The sequence below is a fragment of the Protomyctophum parallelum genome (assembly GCF_964188405.1).
Source record: "Protomyctophum parallelum genome assembly, chromosome: 8".
NCBI lineage: Eukaryota > Metazoa > Chordata > Actinopteri > Myctophiformes > Myctophidae > Protomyctophum > Protomyctophum parallelum.
Genome location: NC_139703.1, coordinates 33,437,584 through 33,458,184, shown reverse-complemented (window position 1 = coordinate 33,458,184; position 20,601 = coordinate 33,437,584). Strand labels below are relative to the sequence as shown.

The window sequence follows — 20,601 nt, the reverse complement described above, 5'->3', positions numbered from 1 at the left end:
GACATGAACTGCAATACGATCAAACTATGTATGGAAACCATAGTTACATGATGGAAAAAGCCAATAAAAAAGTTTCCCCCGATCGCCTAGAGCAGGTCCCCACTTGCACTGGCTCAGCACATTTGGCATTCAAGCGACACGTCGGGTTTATCCTTAAACGAGGACGAGACGAGCTGCTAGGAGATTGCACATACCGTAACTGGAGAAAGACATGGGCCTGCTGTAGATTGCAGTAGCCTACCCGTTGGGGGACTTGACTCTAGCTGCCTGAGGCACTGAAGTCTCCCTCAAATGCCTCTCCATGTCATGAAACTATTCCAGCACAGGCAGCGCAAATCCTCGCATGTATATGTGCTCATGCAAATTGAGCACATTAAATGGCTTAAGCATCTAACTTGCAACATTGTTTTTATTTGCGCGATTTTAATTGCTTGTACACTTGGAAATATGATAAATATCCTACCAATTTCATAGGACATGCCTTTAAAAAATAAACTTTTTCACATAATATCTATTAGTTTTATATACATTTTAGAAGTGAAAACATATGTTTACATGCCTGTGACAGCCTGTCAGCTGGTCAGACAATGCTGCTCCCCTTTTCTACGACAGAAAAACAGGTGAGGACAAAGCCTACGACAGCTCCCGACCTGACGTGCTATTTGGCCGGGCGCACGTTCAAGTTCAAGTTCATGGAATGATAAATGCCGATTGCGGTAATTCTGGTGTGCACCCATATTTGGGCGTACGCGGCGTTGATACATTATGTTGCAACCGACGTCATGGTAGGCTATAGTAGACTAGGTTCAACAAAGTTGTGGCTGGAGTCGATCTCGTTCTCAGGTTCTGCTGATGTGTGGTTTTCTACTGCATGACTAAAATGTTGTGTACTTGTTTTCAGGGGCCTCCTGAATGCCAGTAAGCGAGCGGAACAGGTGGGCCATTTCCTGTGGATCGGCTCAGACAGTTGGGGCGCCAAGAACAGCCCTATCCACCAGCTGGAAGATGCTGCTGTGGGAGCTGTCACCATATTGCCAAAGAGAACCACCATTAGTGGTGAGTTTATTTTCTATTATTCTTTTTATTATTCAAATATGCGCTCCATGGAGCGCATATCTCCACTTGGCCAGGTGCCATGAAGGTAGACATCAAAAAGCGTGGCTTCAAAACTGGTAAAAGCTGAACTTTGAAACTGGTGTGAAGCCAAGCTGGGTAAGGCATCGGTTGAAGTCTAAACAGAAGTACTGGAATATGGCGGAAATACCGCCCCCAAGGAAATTACACTGCAGCTTTGTAAATCTGTTTACATTCTACGTGCATGAAATGAGGGTTGTGATTGGTCGAAAATTATAGTTTCCGGGGGAAAGTACTTATACGATGGATGTACCCGCCTTAGTAGACACTCTGCATCAGGTCGTGACCAGGCCTTCCTCCTGGGAGAAGGGAAAAGGCTGGGAATGAGACTAGTGTGAAGACAGGCACCATATTTTCATTTTTACTTGAACATAAAACTTGTCTTGTGTATATAACATATATACGTAGATTCCCACGCAGATATCGTTACACTAACGTTCTTGTGAATTGCTAGTGTCATTTCACCTTGCCTGTCCGTCTCTGTGCTAGCACTGTTTTTCTTTTTTTTATAAAGTATATTTATTGGTTTTTTAAAGACAAACAGACATTACACAACAAAAACATAATAACAAACACATAATAAAAATAAATAAAAATAAATAAAAAAACAGCTCAGGCACAACACTATTATAAATAAAAAGATTGAATATACAAAGACATGACAAGGACAATGAACCAAAATGACAAGTGACTTTCGAATTTTGATTCTCAATCAGGGAATACATCCATACAGTACATTAATTACATATATTAAAAAGGCAGACAATAGTTCTGTGCTAGCACTGTTGAGTGAGCAACGTAGTCGTGGAGAGACTCCCCAGACAGCGGCGCAGTTGGAGCAGAGGAGAAGTGCAGTCAGGTCATTCGGCAGCTTATTCATAAATAATCAAGATCAGTAGGTCATAATATTGATTGACACAGCTGCAGCAATATGTGCAGTACAAAGTAGTATACATGTACTGTAGTACAGTACAGTACAGTACGGAGTAGTATAGTACAATAGGCTCACAGCCTTTCCCCGCCCCCTTTTCTGAGCTAATGGTGTTGACGTGACGTCACTCCATAGACATTACATGTTCAAATACGTCATAAGTCATAAACAACGCTTTTTCTGAAGGTAAACTTTATTTTATTTGTGTTAGCTGTCTTACCATCTTGTTTTCTTCATAATAATATTGGTCTTTTACATTTTAACATTTGGAAACGGCCTTAAATGGTGCAGAGAAAGCAGGTAGGGATGTAGCTCTGGTCCATGAGTAAGGCTATTGACCATGAACGCACGCACACGCACACATTTTTCTATGGAGATATTTTTGCTTTATTTGACAGTATAATGGAGAGAACGATGTTAATGGCACATGGCACAGGGTGTAGTACAGGTTCACACCCACGTGGCCTCACATATATGCATTGTCTACACGTCATGTAGTTTTATGTGGTGTGTAAGGTCCATTTGATGTCCACGGATGAAGTCTGGCTAGCCGAAAGGTTTGTTCCTTATTGACAAGAAATAAAATATATCAACTCACTCTTTTCATGCTGAGTGCTACCCATCACTTATTTAAATGTTATTGGACCAAGAGGATATCACACCAGAGGATTCAGAGCCGGTGGTAACAAAAAGTGTATCTAAGGGCCAATGGGCCATTAGATTTTAATGATAATAGGGGCAACACTCTTGAATATCCTCAAGGCAACGCTTACTTCACACTGGGTGTGATCAAACCCCCCCGTCACCTAATTGAATGGCCGGTTGTCTATTTGGAAGTGCCCAGGTAACTTTATTTTTCTTGGCATCACAAATACTTGTGGTATTATAAAAAGGATATGCCTGAGCCACCAGCATGAGCCATATACATATTAATAAAGCCATTGTCATGGCAATCATTCATCATGAGGCATCCAAGTGGAGATAGAGGTATAACCACCTCCATGCCACTATATCCTGGCAGTGGGGCCTCTGGCTCAGCTGGGGCACTCCAACCAACATATAATTGGCATGCGTTCACAGGTGGGAAGTCAGTGGGCCAGGGGGATTTTATGCTAGGTAGGTCAGTCAGGGTGCCTGATCAGCTGGACCTGAGAGAGGTCTTGGAAGGATAGCGTGACCCTCCGTGCGCACCCTCCCAGTGAAACGCTTCACTTTCAGGTCGAAAAATAAATTGCTGCTATGTGGTTTTATTCACCCTCCCGGGATTTCACACCAGCAGTGACTTAGCTTTTGTCCTGTAGCTGTCTATCATGGGCATGCCTCTATATCCACATATTATCTGCCTCTTGTGGCAGTTGCTGTCCGTCTGTTATCATTCAAACCAGAATAGTCATTCACTTGATCTTACATTAATATATTAACAGTTTCCGTGCCGGGAATGGATTACTCCAGGTTAATGTCGCTGCCGTATCGGACATACCCGCCTTTTGTTTTATGTGTTTAATCCGCCGTAATGTAATGAATCAAAAGAAAATCCGTCTTCGTCGCGGAGTATGAGACTGGATGCCTTCGCTGTGATGACGAAACCGGAAATCGTCACATGCTGTGGGCTGCTAGGGCTTCTGGGAAATTGAGGCCAATGGAAATGCATTGGGTGCAACGCCTCATTGAAACCAATCTTGTGTGCGTCTTCCGGGTGCACCAAGATGGTGGATGCTACACACAGATCATAACAAACCACGGGAGCTTTTTTTGATGGATTTTCGCGGATTAAAAGCCCAAATAATTCAGCGTATGCTCTAAAGGTAATACAACAATCTCGGCAGTGAAGGGGGGTTGATTAAAATGCGGGTTAATCGTAAAAAACAGTCAAACTGTTAAAGCTCATCTGTAATCCCAACAACCTTTGAAATCTGCCTTCATACATCATCCAAGGGCAGGTCATATGACTGGAAAATAGAGCTTCCCGTAGATTTGTCCTTGTATAGGTTAAAAAAAAAGAAAAAAAATAAAGAAAACACATTAATGGCTCTTCCTCCATTCTGTGATTAATAACAACTAAAGTCAAAATGTTGTATAGTGGAAGAACACCACATTGTCCTCAGTCACCTCTCCACTGGCTGTTATTTTGTCCTTTGTCTCTCTTTGTCTAGCCGTGCTTATTGGCAATAAATGTCTCACAGTCGATTTGTCTCTTGTTGTCACTGCCGGTGTGGAGGTTGGCAGTGACGAGGATCACACTATGCACAGAGAGAAATGACAATGACCAAAGTGTGGAGAAAATGAAAATAAACAGAAAACAATCATTCATCGTAGCACATGTTTGTTTGCAACAACACATCCAATTCAGGCCTTTGCGTGTCTTCAGTAACTCAGCACCTTGCACCTGTATAGTGGCTGTGCTAATACAGTACAATACACAGTCTGGCAGAGGGCTCCCCAAAAGGGGAGACGCTTTGTCAGTAACCTTGGATGAGCTCTAAATTAGCCCAGGAAAGCTAACAGGTGGTACACTAATAAATATCTCCCCTCGAAATGTCAGCTGTCTTTTTAATTATTATTTATTTTTTTGCTCCTTTGGCTAATGATTTATGTAAATTGATGTTTCCATGTCCTAGGGTGGTGGGATGGAATCTTATCAAAGTTTAAGAGTAGGCAGAAACATATTGTGTGAGAATTTTGGAATTTGATTGACAGATATACAGTAGATGCGTTGTGCGTTTAACGTTTAAAAGCCCACAGGGAGAAAGAGGGGTAGTGTAGGATGAAGGGATGCCCAGAGTGGTACTTATTCCATGCTGAGAGTTTGAAAGCTGCAGAGAAACAATGCAGTGATGATAGAGCGTTTCTATTCCTAACATGAAGTTGAGAGAGAGAGAAGGATGCCTGTGGGGGCCGGTTCAGAGAGTGATGCTGTGGGTTGTCCTCCCCGTGGACACACGCTGTGTCTGTGGTGCACCCACTGCTGCGATGGAGCCACATCACAAAGTCAATTACCCATGCTCATCCATATATCTCTGCCGCTTAACGCTGAGCTGCCAAGAGCTCAACTTGTCAACACCTGCACCTCTATGACAACACACATTTTTCATGTCTGTCTGTCTGTCTGTCTTCCTCTCCGTGTCTATCTATTGATCTATCTTAGAAGTTTAAGGGGGCTTCTAACTTTGCAAAAGCAAATGTACGTTATGAAAGTGTTTTGCTGCCACAGCAGAAAGAAAAGATCGGAATCATGTAGTATAGTATGAATTTAATATATATTTACATAGTAATTTTCCTCTTTTCCATCTATTGTATGATACAAACGTATCATACAATATACTATTAATTTAATGTTAAAATAATTGTTATTCCCAACAGATCACCAAACCTGTTGTTTTGCGGAGCACTGGTTTCAGTTCATTCAACCTCCTCGTGTGTTGGCTAGTGAGATGCACCCTAGGAGACATTTATACTTTTTTTATACAGAGAAAAGCTGACATCGCTCACATCGCATCGCGGATGCGACTATTGTGAGTGTAGAGGTCTGCGTGCGCGACACCATCGCGGGACGAAGCATAAATTATACTTGATGGGCTGCAGGTGTGCATGGACAAACAGGCACTGCTGCCGTTATCATGAGCGCACCTCCCGTTCTTATGCAGGGGGGCAGTCAGACAGATATTTTGTGAAGCCACTAAGGAAATCGGGACTTCCTGAAAGTTCATATAATGGCCTGTTGTGGTCATTGGGCCCAAAAAACTACATAGCTCCATAGAGATCCATGTATTTGGGCCCAAATTCACCTAGACTGTATTACCTTAAAGGTTTTATGACATTCATTTTCATTTATTTTTATTTTTATTTTTTATTTTAGGTTTTATGACCTCAATTACACCCAAAAAAACCTGAACTTTGAACATTCAGTGGATTTTCTGTGGTCTGAAGTTTTCTTTGGGGTTTTTTGGGCCTTTTGAGCTACAATGAAAACAGGCAACACAGTGAAACAGTGACATCTGCTGGCAAATCCCATTGACATATATGGGATTTGCAGTAAGTGATGTCACTTACTGCCGGCAAATCAGAGCACCTGTTTGAGCCAGAAAACCCCAGATCACAGAAAATCTACTGAATGTTAAAAGTTCATGTTTTTTGGGTGCAATTGAGATTAGAAAACCTAAAAAACTATTCCAAAACCTTTTTTTTTATGTCACAACCCCTTTAATAAACATGGTCATGAATACTTTCTGCTTCCAGTCACTAGTTTAAAGTCTCATTTCTCACGTCATCATATTCTTTTTGGAAAACGATGGTCCCGTTTATTAAAAAAAATACCATAAAGTCGCATATGTTCTGAGGGGCGTGGCTACCGTTACAGTCTATGATCGGGAGCCACCCCCCGCTCGAGTCAAAATAAAAACCTACGAAGAAGAAGGGGGGAAGTCCAGCCTCGTTGTCTGGGCCAGCCAATGGCTCAGCTGGGCCCAAACGGATCTAGAAAGATGGCGACTTACAGTTCAAGGACTGACAGGCTTCATTTTACGTCCATATCAGACCCGGAGAACGCTTTGTCCATATTTCTTATAATCTATGTTCTTATGACAGTGACTGGATGTGTGGTTTTGAAGACAACTGCTTTGAATTACTATTATTGTTCACACACAACAGAAACCAATGGATTATATATTTCAAGAGTGAGAGAATACAATAAAAATCCTAATCATTCTTCCTCCACAGCAGCAGCGCGCATGCTGTTTTTTATCAGTGTGACTTCGTCTGTTAAGGCGTACAGCAGTCACATAAATTTGGTCTTGAAATTATGCTATCAATGGCCAATGGCCATGAACCTCACTCCACATCCATCAGAGACACAGAATTAACTTAACATTGGCTGTGCTTAGGGCATTGAGTTAGTGCCTTTGGGTGTGTTTTTATCTGCCTCTATGTTTAAGACATGACCTGTATCTGCCCAGATAGATGTCCTCCATGTGTTTGAAAACAGGAAACAAGCTTTACAGAGTCGAACGTAATCGACGCAAGAAGCACTACGCAACGGAGGGTGAGAGAAGCACTACGCAAAGAAGGGTCAGAGACATGTCTCCCCTTACGTCAGTTCCTTGCGTGATCCGTCGCGATCCGTCAGGTTGGGAATGGACCCCAACCCAACCCAACGCAAGCAAGAAGCGTTCCTCGGCGCAAGCAGAGCAAAAGTACCCCTGACACTTCCACCGGCACATGAGATGTAAACGTAAACATGATCGGCATGGATATATCCCATTGAAAGTTAAACAGGGCAACATGACATCATCGTTCGAAGCACTGCTTTGGAAACTCGTCAGTGATTATCAGGCCTGGACTGGCCACTTGACGTTATGTCCAGTGGGCAGTGGGCTGCCCAATGAATGGGCTAAATGTTAGCCCTGAATTTTTGACCTATAGTCCAGCCAGGGTTTTCAGACGAGAACTACAGCGGAGAACGGAGTGTTTCAAGCTTTCAAGTTGTCACGGTGTGAGCTTGTAGATCGGCTAGCACAGCCAGTGGTATATACTTCAATTATGATGATATAGTGTAAACCTCACTCTATAAAGTTATAACTACATCTCAACTCGTAACAAAAATAAGGTGGCACGTGTATCAGTACAGTTTGTACAATCCAATCTGTCATAGCTGACGAATAATTGATTGCACATTATAGGCAGATTATAGACAGACACAAGCCTACAATAGCGACGCAACTCACGCAGGGTGAGTGTGCTTTTGACTCACCCCTCTAGAAGGCAAAAACGGACTCTGTCAAGGCCTTTACACTAAATGAAAGCCATTGAAGAGTATTTTGAATGGATTGTTTGTAAAATACGCAACGCGTTATAAACGCAACGCACGCATGCGCACACGCACGTACGTGTGTACTAGGGATGAATTTTACTTTTATCAGTTTCTGGCACCCCTACTATGTATGAGTACACTCATGCATGTCACATGCACACATGCACTTTCCACTCTTGTTTCTTTTGGAGGAGCTCATGAGTTTGCCCTTCCATCTAGAGATGGAAGGACATCTGCCATATATGGATATGAGTGAAAGCCAAATCCTGTATGCAAAAATAAATGATCTAGTCTGTAGAGAAGAATCAGAAGATGCTACCGGGATTGTTTTATTTTTTGTTCTATCTTTCTCAAATGTGACAGAGAGAGTTTGAAATTACTTTGTGCAGAGATTTCCAGCTAATGCACAGCCCAGTGATTTCCAAAGTGTGATGTGGCTGCAAATGTGACAAGCTGCCTCATAATATCAACACATTTAAGAGCCAAATTCCCACCCGGCTATTTTATCTGTTAATACAGCTAGACTGTGGCTTAGTGCCATCAACACCAGCCAATATCAGATTGCTGATGTGATGGGTTTTCCCCTAGTGAGTTGAATTTCATCCTTAGCAAAATACATGTTAAAAAAGAACACTTTAGATTTCATGCAGTTGATGTATAGTACCCACCATTTCAGTAAATATCAAAATATATTTCAAATAGCTTTTGATTGTCCATCCATATGCATAACAACCGTTATTTTTTCTTCTTGTCATTATTGTCTCCACCAGGCCGAAGGCATGGGGGGAGAGTATGTTTTGCACTCCGTCCGTCCGTCCGTCCGTGTGTCCATCCGTCCGTGTGTGTGTGTGTGTGTGTGTGTGTGTGTGTGTGTGTGTGTGTGTGTGTCCGTGAGCAGCTAATCTCGGCCACCGTTAACCCGGTCGATGCCAAATTTTGCACACACACTCCCTGGATGCCAACAATGAACCTCTGCCCCAAACTTTCCAGAACGGCCTATTATAGCGCCACCAGGAGGCCTCTTTGTGCAAAACAAGTTTTTGCACAGTACACCTACAGATTTTGTCCAAACATCACGCAAATTGGTACACAGTCTCTCTAGAGCCATTCAACGAAACCGGTCTTTCAGATTTCTCAGACTCCATCCTGATTGGTTAAGATTGGCTTCCAAAGTTCACAGGAGTGCTCAGTTTCAAACAAAATGCTGCAAATCATGAACACATCGTGTGATTTCCGTGAAATTGTGCACCCACATTCCCACTAGGCCGAGGACGAAATGCCACATGAACAATTTCAACTCAGCCTCAAGGTGGCGCTATAACTGGCCGAAAAGTGTTTTTACCTCTAACTGCACGGATCTGTGGATAACTTTGTATGCCAACTCCCTAGAGGCCAAGGAAAAACCTTTGCCTGGAATTTTTCACATCTGCTCTTTATAGCGCCACCAGGAGGCCGACATATGTAAAACACATTTTCTATTATTACTCAGATTTTATCCAAATTTCACGCAAATCGGTACACATGATCTCCATAGTCATGTGATCAAGTCAGGTTTGTTTGATTTCTCATATTCCATCCTGATTGGCCACGATTGGCTCCTACAGTTTTCAGGAGTAGCCTGCTTTGTACAAATCGCCACAACTCCTCAACGCAGCGTCCGATTGCGATGAAACTGTGCACTAGGGCATTAACGACTTGAGATTTTTCCCAGTCGACTTGTCGGACAGTAAAGTTGAAGTCGTATCGATTTATCGTTTCTGGCGGCGGGGAGGGGGGGGGGCGGACGCGGACGCGCGGGGGGGGATTTAACAGGGGCGGGTGGAGCTGCCGCGCGCTCAAATACGGAGCATGTCAAACATAGCACTGCGCATTCAGTGGCCTCTCCAATATGACACAGTCACAGTGCATGTATCATCTATATCAGAGGTTCCCAAACACCGGTGCCGGTCCGCGGGACACGTGGCACTGGTACGCAAGAGGGGAATTCTAAGTTTTGCGTCGTTTAAAAATGTCCAATCTTTGTATCTTTAGCAGCAGCAGCTGTAGGCTATTTTGTGACGATCGCATTAATGAAACCAAACGCTACACGCGGTTCCGGTACAGGATTATTATTTCATGTGAATCATGTCAAAATGAAAAGATGATGTTATCCAGGTAAAGTAGTGGTATTGGCACACAGCGCAGCAGCAGCACAGAGAACACAATAAGAGATATGACATTATTATTCTCCTCCTCCTCCTCCTCCTTCTCCACAACTCGATAACGTTCTCATTTGTTACTCATTTTCTGAGCCATGCAAATAAACAACAACCCGCACTGACCGGAGACGGAGAGGTTCATGTGCGCTGCGCGTAAAGCTTAGCCAGAAACAGACAGTCATTGCGTCAGCATGCATGTAGCCTCGGGAACCCAGACGTTATATTTCCAGCACGGAGGTGAGGGGGATATCGTTTGGGGGTAACGTTTGCGTGCTTCTATCTGTTACTTCTCTGACACAGCGCAGTTCAAACAGACTTCAGCCAGTCTCAATAGTGGGACACCTCGCGCTGAGAGCCACATAGCCTACACAGCTGCATTTGGTTTTTAATTAAGGGCGCGTTCTGAATGCAATGAAAAAAGGGGAGAAAAAAAAAAAAAGAAGCTCAACTTTCGACTCGCGCTGCTGCGAGTCGACTCGTGACTCGTTTATCGATAAATCGATAAATCGATTTTTTGATGAATGCCCTACTGTGCACGCATATTCCCACTAGGCTGAGGAAGAAATGCCACTTGACAGTTTTCAACAGCCTGATGGTGGCGCTACAACAAGCCAAGTCGCGTCATGCACTCGCACACACACACACACACACACACACACACACACACACACACACATGCCAGGGAGCAGGGCTAACTAGACCCCCCACTGGTTTACTTTTGTTGCCCTTTTATCCAACCACCAGATGAAGGCAAGCTGCAATGTCCTACATTCCTATCCTGGTGGAGACCTGTGCCCAGAAGGGCACTTTTTCTAGTTTTGAAATATTTTCTTTCACATCAGGATGTAAGGATCATTAGACTTGATAACCTCCGAGTATCTATCTCCCACATTCCTTCTTCAGTCAGAGTTCAGAGTTTGAATTAATGTAGAATTATGTGTCATACAGATGTAATAGTATCAACTTGAACGTTATACAACGGTTGGGATGATTTGTTGTACAAGCTTCCATCGTTTACATGAAGAAAGAAAAGAGAACGGGAGAAAACCACATCAGACATGTTAATATGAGCAGTATAAAATATGTACATATGGTTTAAAAGAAAATACCAATAAGATATATTAACAAACGTGACAGTGTGAGTGCCAGTGCAGCAGTGGAGCACCCAATCTATCCGGTATGGAAGCCTGTGTTGTCAGGACCGAGAGCTTGTTCAACAGTCTGATGGTAACCAGGTGGAAACCGTTCAGAAGTCTGGTGGAAAGGCTCTCGATACATTTGGTATTGTTTCCCTGGCCGTGGTCATAGCCTAGCGGCATGAACAGATTGTGGCTGGGCTGGTGAGTGTCATTGGCTACACACTGCTTCTCATATGTTTCCTGGAGGGAGGGAAGCTTCAGACAATGTGCTGGGCCGTCCTTAACACTCTGTAGTGCCATCAGGTTGAGAATGGTGAAGGTGGAGGCTGTGATGCAGCTTGTCAGAATGCTCTCGATAGTGTTGTTGCAAAACAACCTGCAGGCATTGCAGGCATCGCTGAGTCTTTTTCACCATGTGCATGGTGTGTCTCCCATTTAAGGTCTGCAGCGATGCGTAGCCTATACAGAGGTACTTTCCCTCTCTCCACTGCGATGCTGATGATTTAGATAGGAGCGTGCTCGCTCCCCGGCCTCCTGTACTCCCTGGGTCTGACGCTGAGAGCCAGATTGTTCTCCTGACAACCAAAGGTGTCTTCAACAATCTGGCCCATCACTGTCGTTTCATCGGCATACTTGATCATGACGTTGGAGTTGTGTGTGTGTGTGAGTAGCACTGTATGTGTTGGGGAATTTGTTAGTTTGTTTTACTGTACTATACTGCACTGAGTAGTGCAGTGCTTTAGTTTTATTATTAAACTAAAGCATTTCATACACCAATAACTACGTTATTCTATGCGGTTGTGTTGTCTTTACCCGAATACAGATGCACGTGCAACCAATCTTTTCAGTCGAGAATACATCTGATGTATGTATGTAGAAACTCAACTTTTCCAATGATCCATATAGACAAATTAATCCCTTTTTAAGTTATTGTATCCAACCATCCAAAAATGGGTTCTGCAAATAAGGAAACTGAACTTCTCTTTCACATTATGCTCTAATCCTGAATGGGTCTGATTCCAGCGATAATGGTTCTGGCTGTAGGATTACTTGCTGTAGAGGCCTGTCTCCCTGAAGCACTTGGATAATTCAGTCGAAACACTCTCTGGCAACCTGTCACAATGGATTACTCTGGTGTCGGGGTGAGAAAGAATGCTAAACTGACAGATGACAAAGAGATGAGTGAAAATCGCCCCCAGATACGGACACTAGTCACGCTAAATGTGTCCTTACTTCACACCAAAGTCAGTTTATTTTTTGCTGTACTTCTCCGACCGTCATTTAATTATTTTTGTTATTGCATAATGTCCTTTGCCAAAATGCAATAACTAACTTTTCTTACACTCCCGGGATTGGCTTATCTCTCTCCCTTGTGTCTGCCATAAAACAACTGCCCCATGCAATGCAAAATCTTATTGGGTAAAGCTTTTCTTTTCCCTTCCTTTGTGTTTCAAGCATGTCTGCATCCACTGTCCCTCTCTGTGAGCCACTTTCAACTTTACTTTTCAATTTAGGGATTACTCTTATCTTAAATAAGGACATTAAACAACTTTTCCATTTGTCTTCCTACTCAATGTGCCGCTAACGAAGGGGTTCTAATCGACTTTTTGTCAGTTGTTTACTAGCTCTGGGCCCAGTAGCTTATCACTGCTATTTGAATTACAGCTGTTAAATTCTCAGCTTGGCTCCAGCCTTAGCTGTGACCATGGCTTTGGCTACTTGTTTTGTGGATTCTATTCATGTCAGCTGGCAGGGTCTGCTCGAGAACTGTCTCACCAGGACATAGATACATGTACACAAAGGACTGCAGGTATGAACAGGATAACATAGCATAGCTGGCCCAAAGCCCAGCTATGCCATTGACGAGAACTTAGAAATATTGATTACTATTGATTCAGAAAAGTATCGCTGATATTTACCTGAGAGTAGCTTCACCCTCGCTAGGTAACGCTTGCTTCTCCACTATGGGGGGCGATTCAAATGTTTTCCTTCCGTCCACTCCAATTATAAGCGCAATCTTTATCTGCATTGTTCTCTGAATTGAAGCTCAGATTGAGTTGATATGAGGTGAGGGACAATGTTAGGAGCTCAATATAAAATCAGCGTGACTTTGCGGTTATGATATTAGCATTTCTGATGAGAGACATGGGGACCCACTATGTCATGAAAATGGCAGACTACTACTTCCGGTCCACGCAGGTTGAATTACTTCTTCTTCAAAATAACACACAAGGCAAGGAGGGAGGCATAGCGCTGGAGTAAATGGTGGCATGTAAACAGTATATAGAAAAAAATAAAAAATATCCGAAGTGGAGATACTGTGTTTCTGCCCGACAGCGACAACATGCAATAACACATGCATGACAACACATGTGCTCTCACTGTAGCTGGTTGCATGGTTGAGTTGAATTGTTTGACCAGAACACCCCCTCTCATATAGTGTAGATTAGCTGGTGCAGAACATGAGGAGTATGGCTTCCTGTGGGAGCAGAAAGAAGCACTGTTTACACCTGTGATTCAAGCATTGGTTTTGATTTGATTGTCTGCAGGCGGGAAAATGGTTCCTCTCTATCTTTCATTAGTGCCTTGTGGAGAAAATGGCTCTCTCAAATGACACACCGTGTCCTCAAGGCCTCCACTTCTTTGTCAACAGAAGGAAACAACCAGACTCATGCTGCATAACGGCCCTTAGTGTGGTATGTTATCATAGTAAACTGACGAACACTAACTTGATTGATTGATATAAAATGCATTTGTACATACTACAGTATGTGAAAAAGGGTAAAACACAAAAAAGCTTTATTAGCAAATGTTTTCACAATAGAGCTAATCCACTTGAGGCTTTACATGTACTGTATAGGCCTAACCATTCAGCCTTTTAATCTGCTTGGTACAATTTCTGTGGAGCTCTTATGCTTTTATGCCAATCCAAAGTTTGACGAGAAAGGTCAGTCTAAACTGACACGAAATGTATGCCACACACACAAAGATATGTCACAACCCTGCAGCACCAAATGAAACAGAGACTGTGCATCTCTCATTGAGCATTCCCTAGCCACTATATTGTTACAATATTAATACTTTGCAGAGATATTTCTTACCCTCCTGTCTTTCACACTGCACTGCTAACCACCAGAGGATTGACGATTTATCTCTGCCAGTTCTAATGTGCTAACATTCTTTAACATTTAACAACCGCTTATCTGTAGTCGGGTCGCGGAGGCTCCACCAGAGAGCTCCAGAATTCTCTTCTCCAGAGCAACAGTAACTTTATTCAGGGGGATCCCGAGGCATTCTCGGCAGATTTTGGAGATATAATCCCTCCATATCATCCTTGGTCTGCCTGGGGGTCTCCTTCCAGCGGGACGTGCATCAAGGACCTCCCTCGGGAGAAGCTCAAGAGGAATCCTTATCAGATGCCCGAAGAACCACCTAAACTGGCTCCTTTCCAAGCGAAGGAGCATGCAGCAATTCTACTCAGTCTCTCTTGCGTGACTGAACTTCTCACCCTATCTCTAAAGGCCTATTCATAGTCTGGATCTTCGGTGGTGAGGTGACCACCGCTCCGGTGGTGAGCTGACCACCGGAGCTGAAATAACGTTGAGCGGTGGTGAGTAAAAACAGAGAGAAGGGCTGGAGCGGTGGCGGTGGTTTGCTCTTCACCGCGGCTCGTGACGTCATGTTGTAGTTCGGTGGTCACCCCACCACCGTAAATCCAGACTATGTATGAGCCTTAAGGGAGATGCCAGCCACCCGTCTGAGGAAGCTCATTTAGTATGCTTGTATCTGCAACCTTATTATTTCGGTCATGACCCACACTACAGTACATGACCATATAGGTGAGAGTAGGAACGAAGATTGCTCGGTAGACAGAGAGCATATTAACTGCAATTGTTATCTCCTCCCAAGATCATTTTTTTATAATCGGCTCTTGGTGGTTTGTTTGAGGTGCTGTAGACTTGCTGTTGATGACTCTGTACCTCCTACTCAGGGACATTAGTTTGCTCTTGGGAGAGAACCTGTTTCACAGGTTTTTCTTCCATGACCCTGTGACCTGTACGTAGTTACACAGTGCACTGTTCTTATTAAAGGTAATGAAAGGTGATCATTTTGATTGGTCATGGTTGAATCCACCTGCAACACACCCAAGCATAATTTTTACACATTGGATTTTGCAGTGTATTGAACTCTTGTAGGGTATAGTGGCAGGCATGACTAGATGTATGAGTACATCCTATATGTCACTGGGTGCATGTTATTATACTCCCCCTATTTCTGCACATTGCCCATTCCTAATTGATGCCAATATTGCTCTTCACCGCACCGATGTCAGCAGGGGTAAGTGATGGAAATCTTCTGTTGCTGAAAATCTGTTGTTGAATGGTCGGTGGGTGCACAGTGGTGTCAGGTCGCAAGTTGTAGGGAAGCGTCATAATCAACAGGCTTATTGTTGGAAAAATACATCAAGCCTATGTTTAACGCCATAGTATCAATCTGTCGGTGTTGACTCTCACGTGCTATCGGCAACTGATCTCCCGAATTCATTCAACTGCCAGTCTGTAGTAATATGTACTAGTCTGTTTGGTGGATAGGTTTTAAAGAGGGCTTGAGCGTGTGTCTTACCTGTACCTTTTAGACTTGTTTTATCATTGTTATTTTTATTTGTATATTTCGTATTTCAATATTATCTTGCTTACTATGTTGTCAGTCATATTGAATAACTGTTGTTGTTAGCACAGTCCTGCATGTCACTGTTTGCACCTTTATGAGTGAGCATGAGCAACACATAAACCCCTCTTGATTTTCGATTATTGATTGATGTCTTACATCCCGTTTTGCCTCTCCGAGGGATACAACTAAATTCCAATAAACACACTGTCATGGCCGTGTTATGAAGAGGCTTTCTAATCCTGATGGGAGTGTCACTTATATTTGATATTGCCGTTCATTCCCTTTGTTTCTGAAGTTATATCTTGTTATATTTTCCCCAAGTGCCTTGTGGTGTTATGATTGTTCTCTAGTCTGTATAGTAGTATTATAGTACTGTAGGTCCAAATCAATGGAGACAGCCGTTTCCTCCTCCCTCTCTCCATCCTTCAAAGATTATGAGAAGCAAACTGCATTAAACACAAACACGCACAGGCGTACACGCGCACACAGCGCACACAGCTCATGATGAACATCATGTGTCCACTTGGCAGAGCATATCTCTGCATGTCAGTAATCACAGCACATCATGACCTAGAGTCTAGAGTACTGCCTCACACGCCATCACAGCCATCTAGGAATGACCTCAAAGCACAACGCCCCTCATTTATCAATGGACGTAGAAACCAGCTTAAATTCGAGACCAGGAATTATCTTACAACATGGCTCATGTGTGATTTCTCAAAGGGTCGTATCCTTCCAATTATTGCGTGAGAAGACGGTGTGTTGATAAATCTTTGTCAAATAGTACATTAATGAGTACATGAAGCAGTCATGTATGCCCTGTTAGTCACAGGCTGACTCTCACGTTTATGAGAGGTATCAGCCTGGCAAGTCTACTTTGTGTCTCCATAGGGAACCATCGCTGGTCATCAAATTATTGGTTTAGGAATACGACAAAAAATATAAATATATCCATTCGGTATCCGAACGTCATTTTGTAGTCCTACGTATTTTTACAATAACGTTATTTTTCAGAAAGGAAGCCCTTGAGGGTTAAAATGGGTCTTAATGCTTCCAACTCTAGTAGAATTATTAATGTTCTGTACAAGTGTCCATGACAAAGAAAATATATGATGTGGAGACAATAAAGACTTATTATTGACTTATTATCATTATTATTGGTAACAGTCAATTTACTTAGTACAATATTCCGGGGGCATATTTAGAATGTGTGCAGGGTTGAGTACGTTGAATCGATATTGCATTAATACGATCTCTAATGCAGGATTTAGTTGACACAATGAAATAAAATGGTGATAGTATTCAGTGTGGGGCAGACAGCCTGTCACAGCCAGATTTGGCTGTGAAAGCAGAAGCTTTGTTGTACATGGAAAGCGGTAAAATGATACTTTATAGTGGTTGTTCTTGTCTCAGATCGGTTCAAACACCGCTCCGACGAAGGGACACAGTATAACTCTATGGGGACACAAAAGCGGCACAAACAGTAGGACCCGGAAGTGGCTCTGGAGGAGGCGCTTAAATACGGAATTAGTTCAAGTCGGGGTGAGTAATGGATTGAAATAAAGTTTTTGGGTGAACTAACCCAGGTTGCACATAACTCCAGAGGATGTAGCTACTATAAGTTTGGAGACCTCACTGTCCATGAAAATATTACAGCGGCGCCGGTCCCGACTGCCACTTATCTTAATTGCATGTGTTCATATAGCCCAAGTCTGAGCCAGATGTGCAATCTGAATGTTAAAGCAATTGTTTAAATTGTGAATTGTGAATGATTAAGCACCCATCTTATAACATTCCAAATATGTTAGATTGTTTTCATCGCTTGATTTGACTTGTCATTGTCACTTGGAAATAGAAATGGCGTGTCCATGTATGCCTTTATAAAATATTATATTATTTATTAGTGTGTTAGATACATTTTGGAGAGGATATTGTGCCTAACAATGCTGCACCGCATGTCTACAATGGAACAAACAATTGTTTCAAGGGCAAAAGATAGCCATGATTACTTTTGGAAAGGGGCTGGGGAGAGGTGTGAACACCCTCAGTAGCTCCCTACTAGAGTCACTTACGCCTACGTAATTGTGAATTTGGTGACGTTTGGAAATATGTAGGACCCAGCTGGCAAGACTGAATACCGAAGTCAGACGGACATAGAGAATCAGTCTGGAATCCAGCCTACTGCTACTGTATATAAACTTTATTAAACTTTATTACAGGCTCGTGGCCCACAGGGTAAGACAGTACATCACAAATAGGAGAATACAAATAAAAATAAATAAAAGAATACAGTACATTTACCCAGCCCAAGAGGTTACTACTCTAGGCGAGGCTCTTATATCAGTGTCCTCTGATGGTAGAAGTGTACCTTACAGAACTACGGCCTGGGTCTGTCAACTGACCAATGAGTCCATTCAGTGAGCGATCCAGCCTGCTCATGAATTTAAATGTCAAGTTCCTCAACAGAGCCATGAAAGTAGTGAGTCCCAATGAACAGAAAAGCCCACTGGCTCTAGTGCTCCTTGGTTTTTTTAACAGTATACGAAGACAGTCATTATAGGCTACTTGCAGTTTGCGTAAGCTCTCCTTCTTGTACTTTACCCACAGTGGAGCTGTGTAGAGAGGGGTGCAATAAGCTCTAAAGAGGTTTACCTTAACATCCGTAGTACAATGGTGAAATTTACGGACCAACATGTTGGCTTGTACATAAAGCATTCTCCTCTGTCTAAACATGTCCTCGTCATCCTCTAAGGTATCTGTTATGATATGCCCAAGATATTTTGTAATTTTGGACACACCCATAATTTGACCAGACAGATGAAAGGCAGGAAACTTAAGTTCCAGATCTTCTTTAGTTCTACATATGAGTATCATGCTCTTCTTGGCATTATACTGAATATCAAAGTCAATACCGTAATTTGTACATATATTGAGTAGCTGTTGGAAACCACTGCTACTTGGGGAAAGTATGGCAAGGTCATCCGCGTACATAAAATGATTAATTAGGCTATCACCCATCATACAACCTGTTCTGCACCCCCCCAGCTGCATTGACAGGCCGTCCATATATAAATTGAAGAGGGCTGGGGATAAAATCCCCCCCTGCCTGACGCCATTACCCACCCTAAAAGGGGTGGATAATGTGCTCCCCCATTTTACCTGCATTTTCTGGTTAGCATACCAGTAGACAAGATAGTGGATGTTGGCTCACTGGAAACTAAAACTACACAAGTGGGTCTCAAATTGGGTTATGGCTGCTTTGCATATCGAGCCTATTCAACTCTAAAAGAAGGGTATGTGAGAATGAGTCAGGGCAGAGAAGAGGGGTAATTGTTTTTAAAGGTCATTGCCCCACGGTGTCAATAAGATGCATTTATAGTTTGACATTTAAAATGCTCATGGTGTCAATGTACTGATTGACGCATCACACTCTAATGTCTCCTTGAGTAGCCCTACTTCTTCTGATGGTATGATATGACTGAAAAATCAGGGCTGTCAACTGAGCTCAGTCATTTATTGAAAAGATTTCCAGCACAGGATGAAATCCTCTACGCCAGACTCACAACAGACATAAATACATTCACAATTCACAAGTAGGCTACATACATAATTACATACATTCGTATTCTTTTTTTTTCTTTTCTTTTTTCTTTTTTTTTACACTTTAAAACAAACCAAGTTCATGTGGACCCGCCCTCTTTGGTCTATACATAATACACTTTTAAGTCCCGTATTTACAAGTCTATGACCTTACAAGTCAGCCCTATAGTTTTACAAAAAATCTTTTGTTGACCAAAATTTGTCAAGTCTATTCTTAAAAGTGTTGACTGAAGGAGCCTGGACCACTTCCTCTGGAAGTTTATTCCATGCTCTGACAGCTCTAAGTGTAAAGAAATAATTTCTCTTTTCTGAATGACAATTTAGTGGTAAGAGTTTAAGAGAATTCCCTCTCAACTCATACCTGCTGTCCCAAAAATGGACAACAGGCTCGGCTGTAAAGTCATATATCTGGTGAACAAATGCATAGACCTCGATCATATCTCCTCTGTGCCTCCTGTACAATCAGTTTGGTAACTGTAAGTGTCTTAACCTTTCTTCATATGACACTTCTTTCAACCCTGGTATTAGTTTAGTAGCCCTTCGCTGAACCTTCTCTATTTTCTCTATGTATTTGATTTTGTAATGGCACCAGACTGAGCTTGCAAATTCAAGATGTGATCTCATCAAGGATTTATATAACAGAATAAATAGTTATTTTCGTAAATTTTAAAAGTTTATTCTTATTATCGCCAACATGGAGTTTGCCTTTTTTACTTTTTGTGCATTTCAAATTCTAGTGAATTATCAACCACCACCCCTATATCTTTTTCTTCCTCTACTTGATGAATCACTAGATCTCCAACTGTATAATTCTATTTTTTTTCCCCAATGTGCAGCTGTTTACATTTATCTGGATTTAATTTCAGTAACCACCTGTCACACCAATTGCTGGTACTCTGGAGGTCTGCTTGGAGTTGTGCTGTGTCCGTGTCATTGGTTATAGTTCTAAATATTTTTGTGTCGTCCACAAAAAGGTAGACATCGGATTGTATCTCACTTGGTAGATCATTTATATAAATAACAAAGAGCACAGGTCCTAATACAGATCCCTGTGGGACTCCAGAGGTCACTGACTTCCAATCTGAAGCCACCACCTTCTGTTTCGTGTTACTGAGAAAATCC

General features: G+C 42.5%; 1 protein-coding gene across 1 annotated transcript in view; it reads left to right on the top strand.

Annotated features, from left to right (window-relative positions):
- grm7 (glutamate metabotropic receptor 7) overlaps window positions 1–20,601 on the top strand; it is a gene marked incomplete at both ends in the record, with an annotated part of 205,608 nt that overhangs the window by 74,296 nt on the left and 110,711 nt on the right. Inside the window, one exon of the mRNA XM_083772088.1 lies at window positions 902–1,056. Coding sequence (XP_083628214.1) covers window positions 902–1,056 — 155 coding nt within the window. The remainder of the gene's footprint in view (window positions 1–901; window positions 1,057–20,601) is intronic.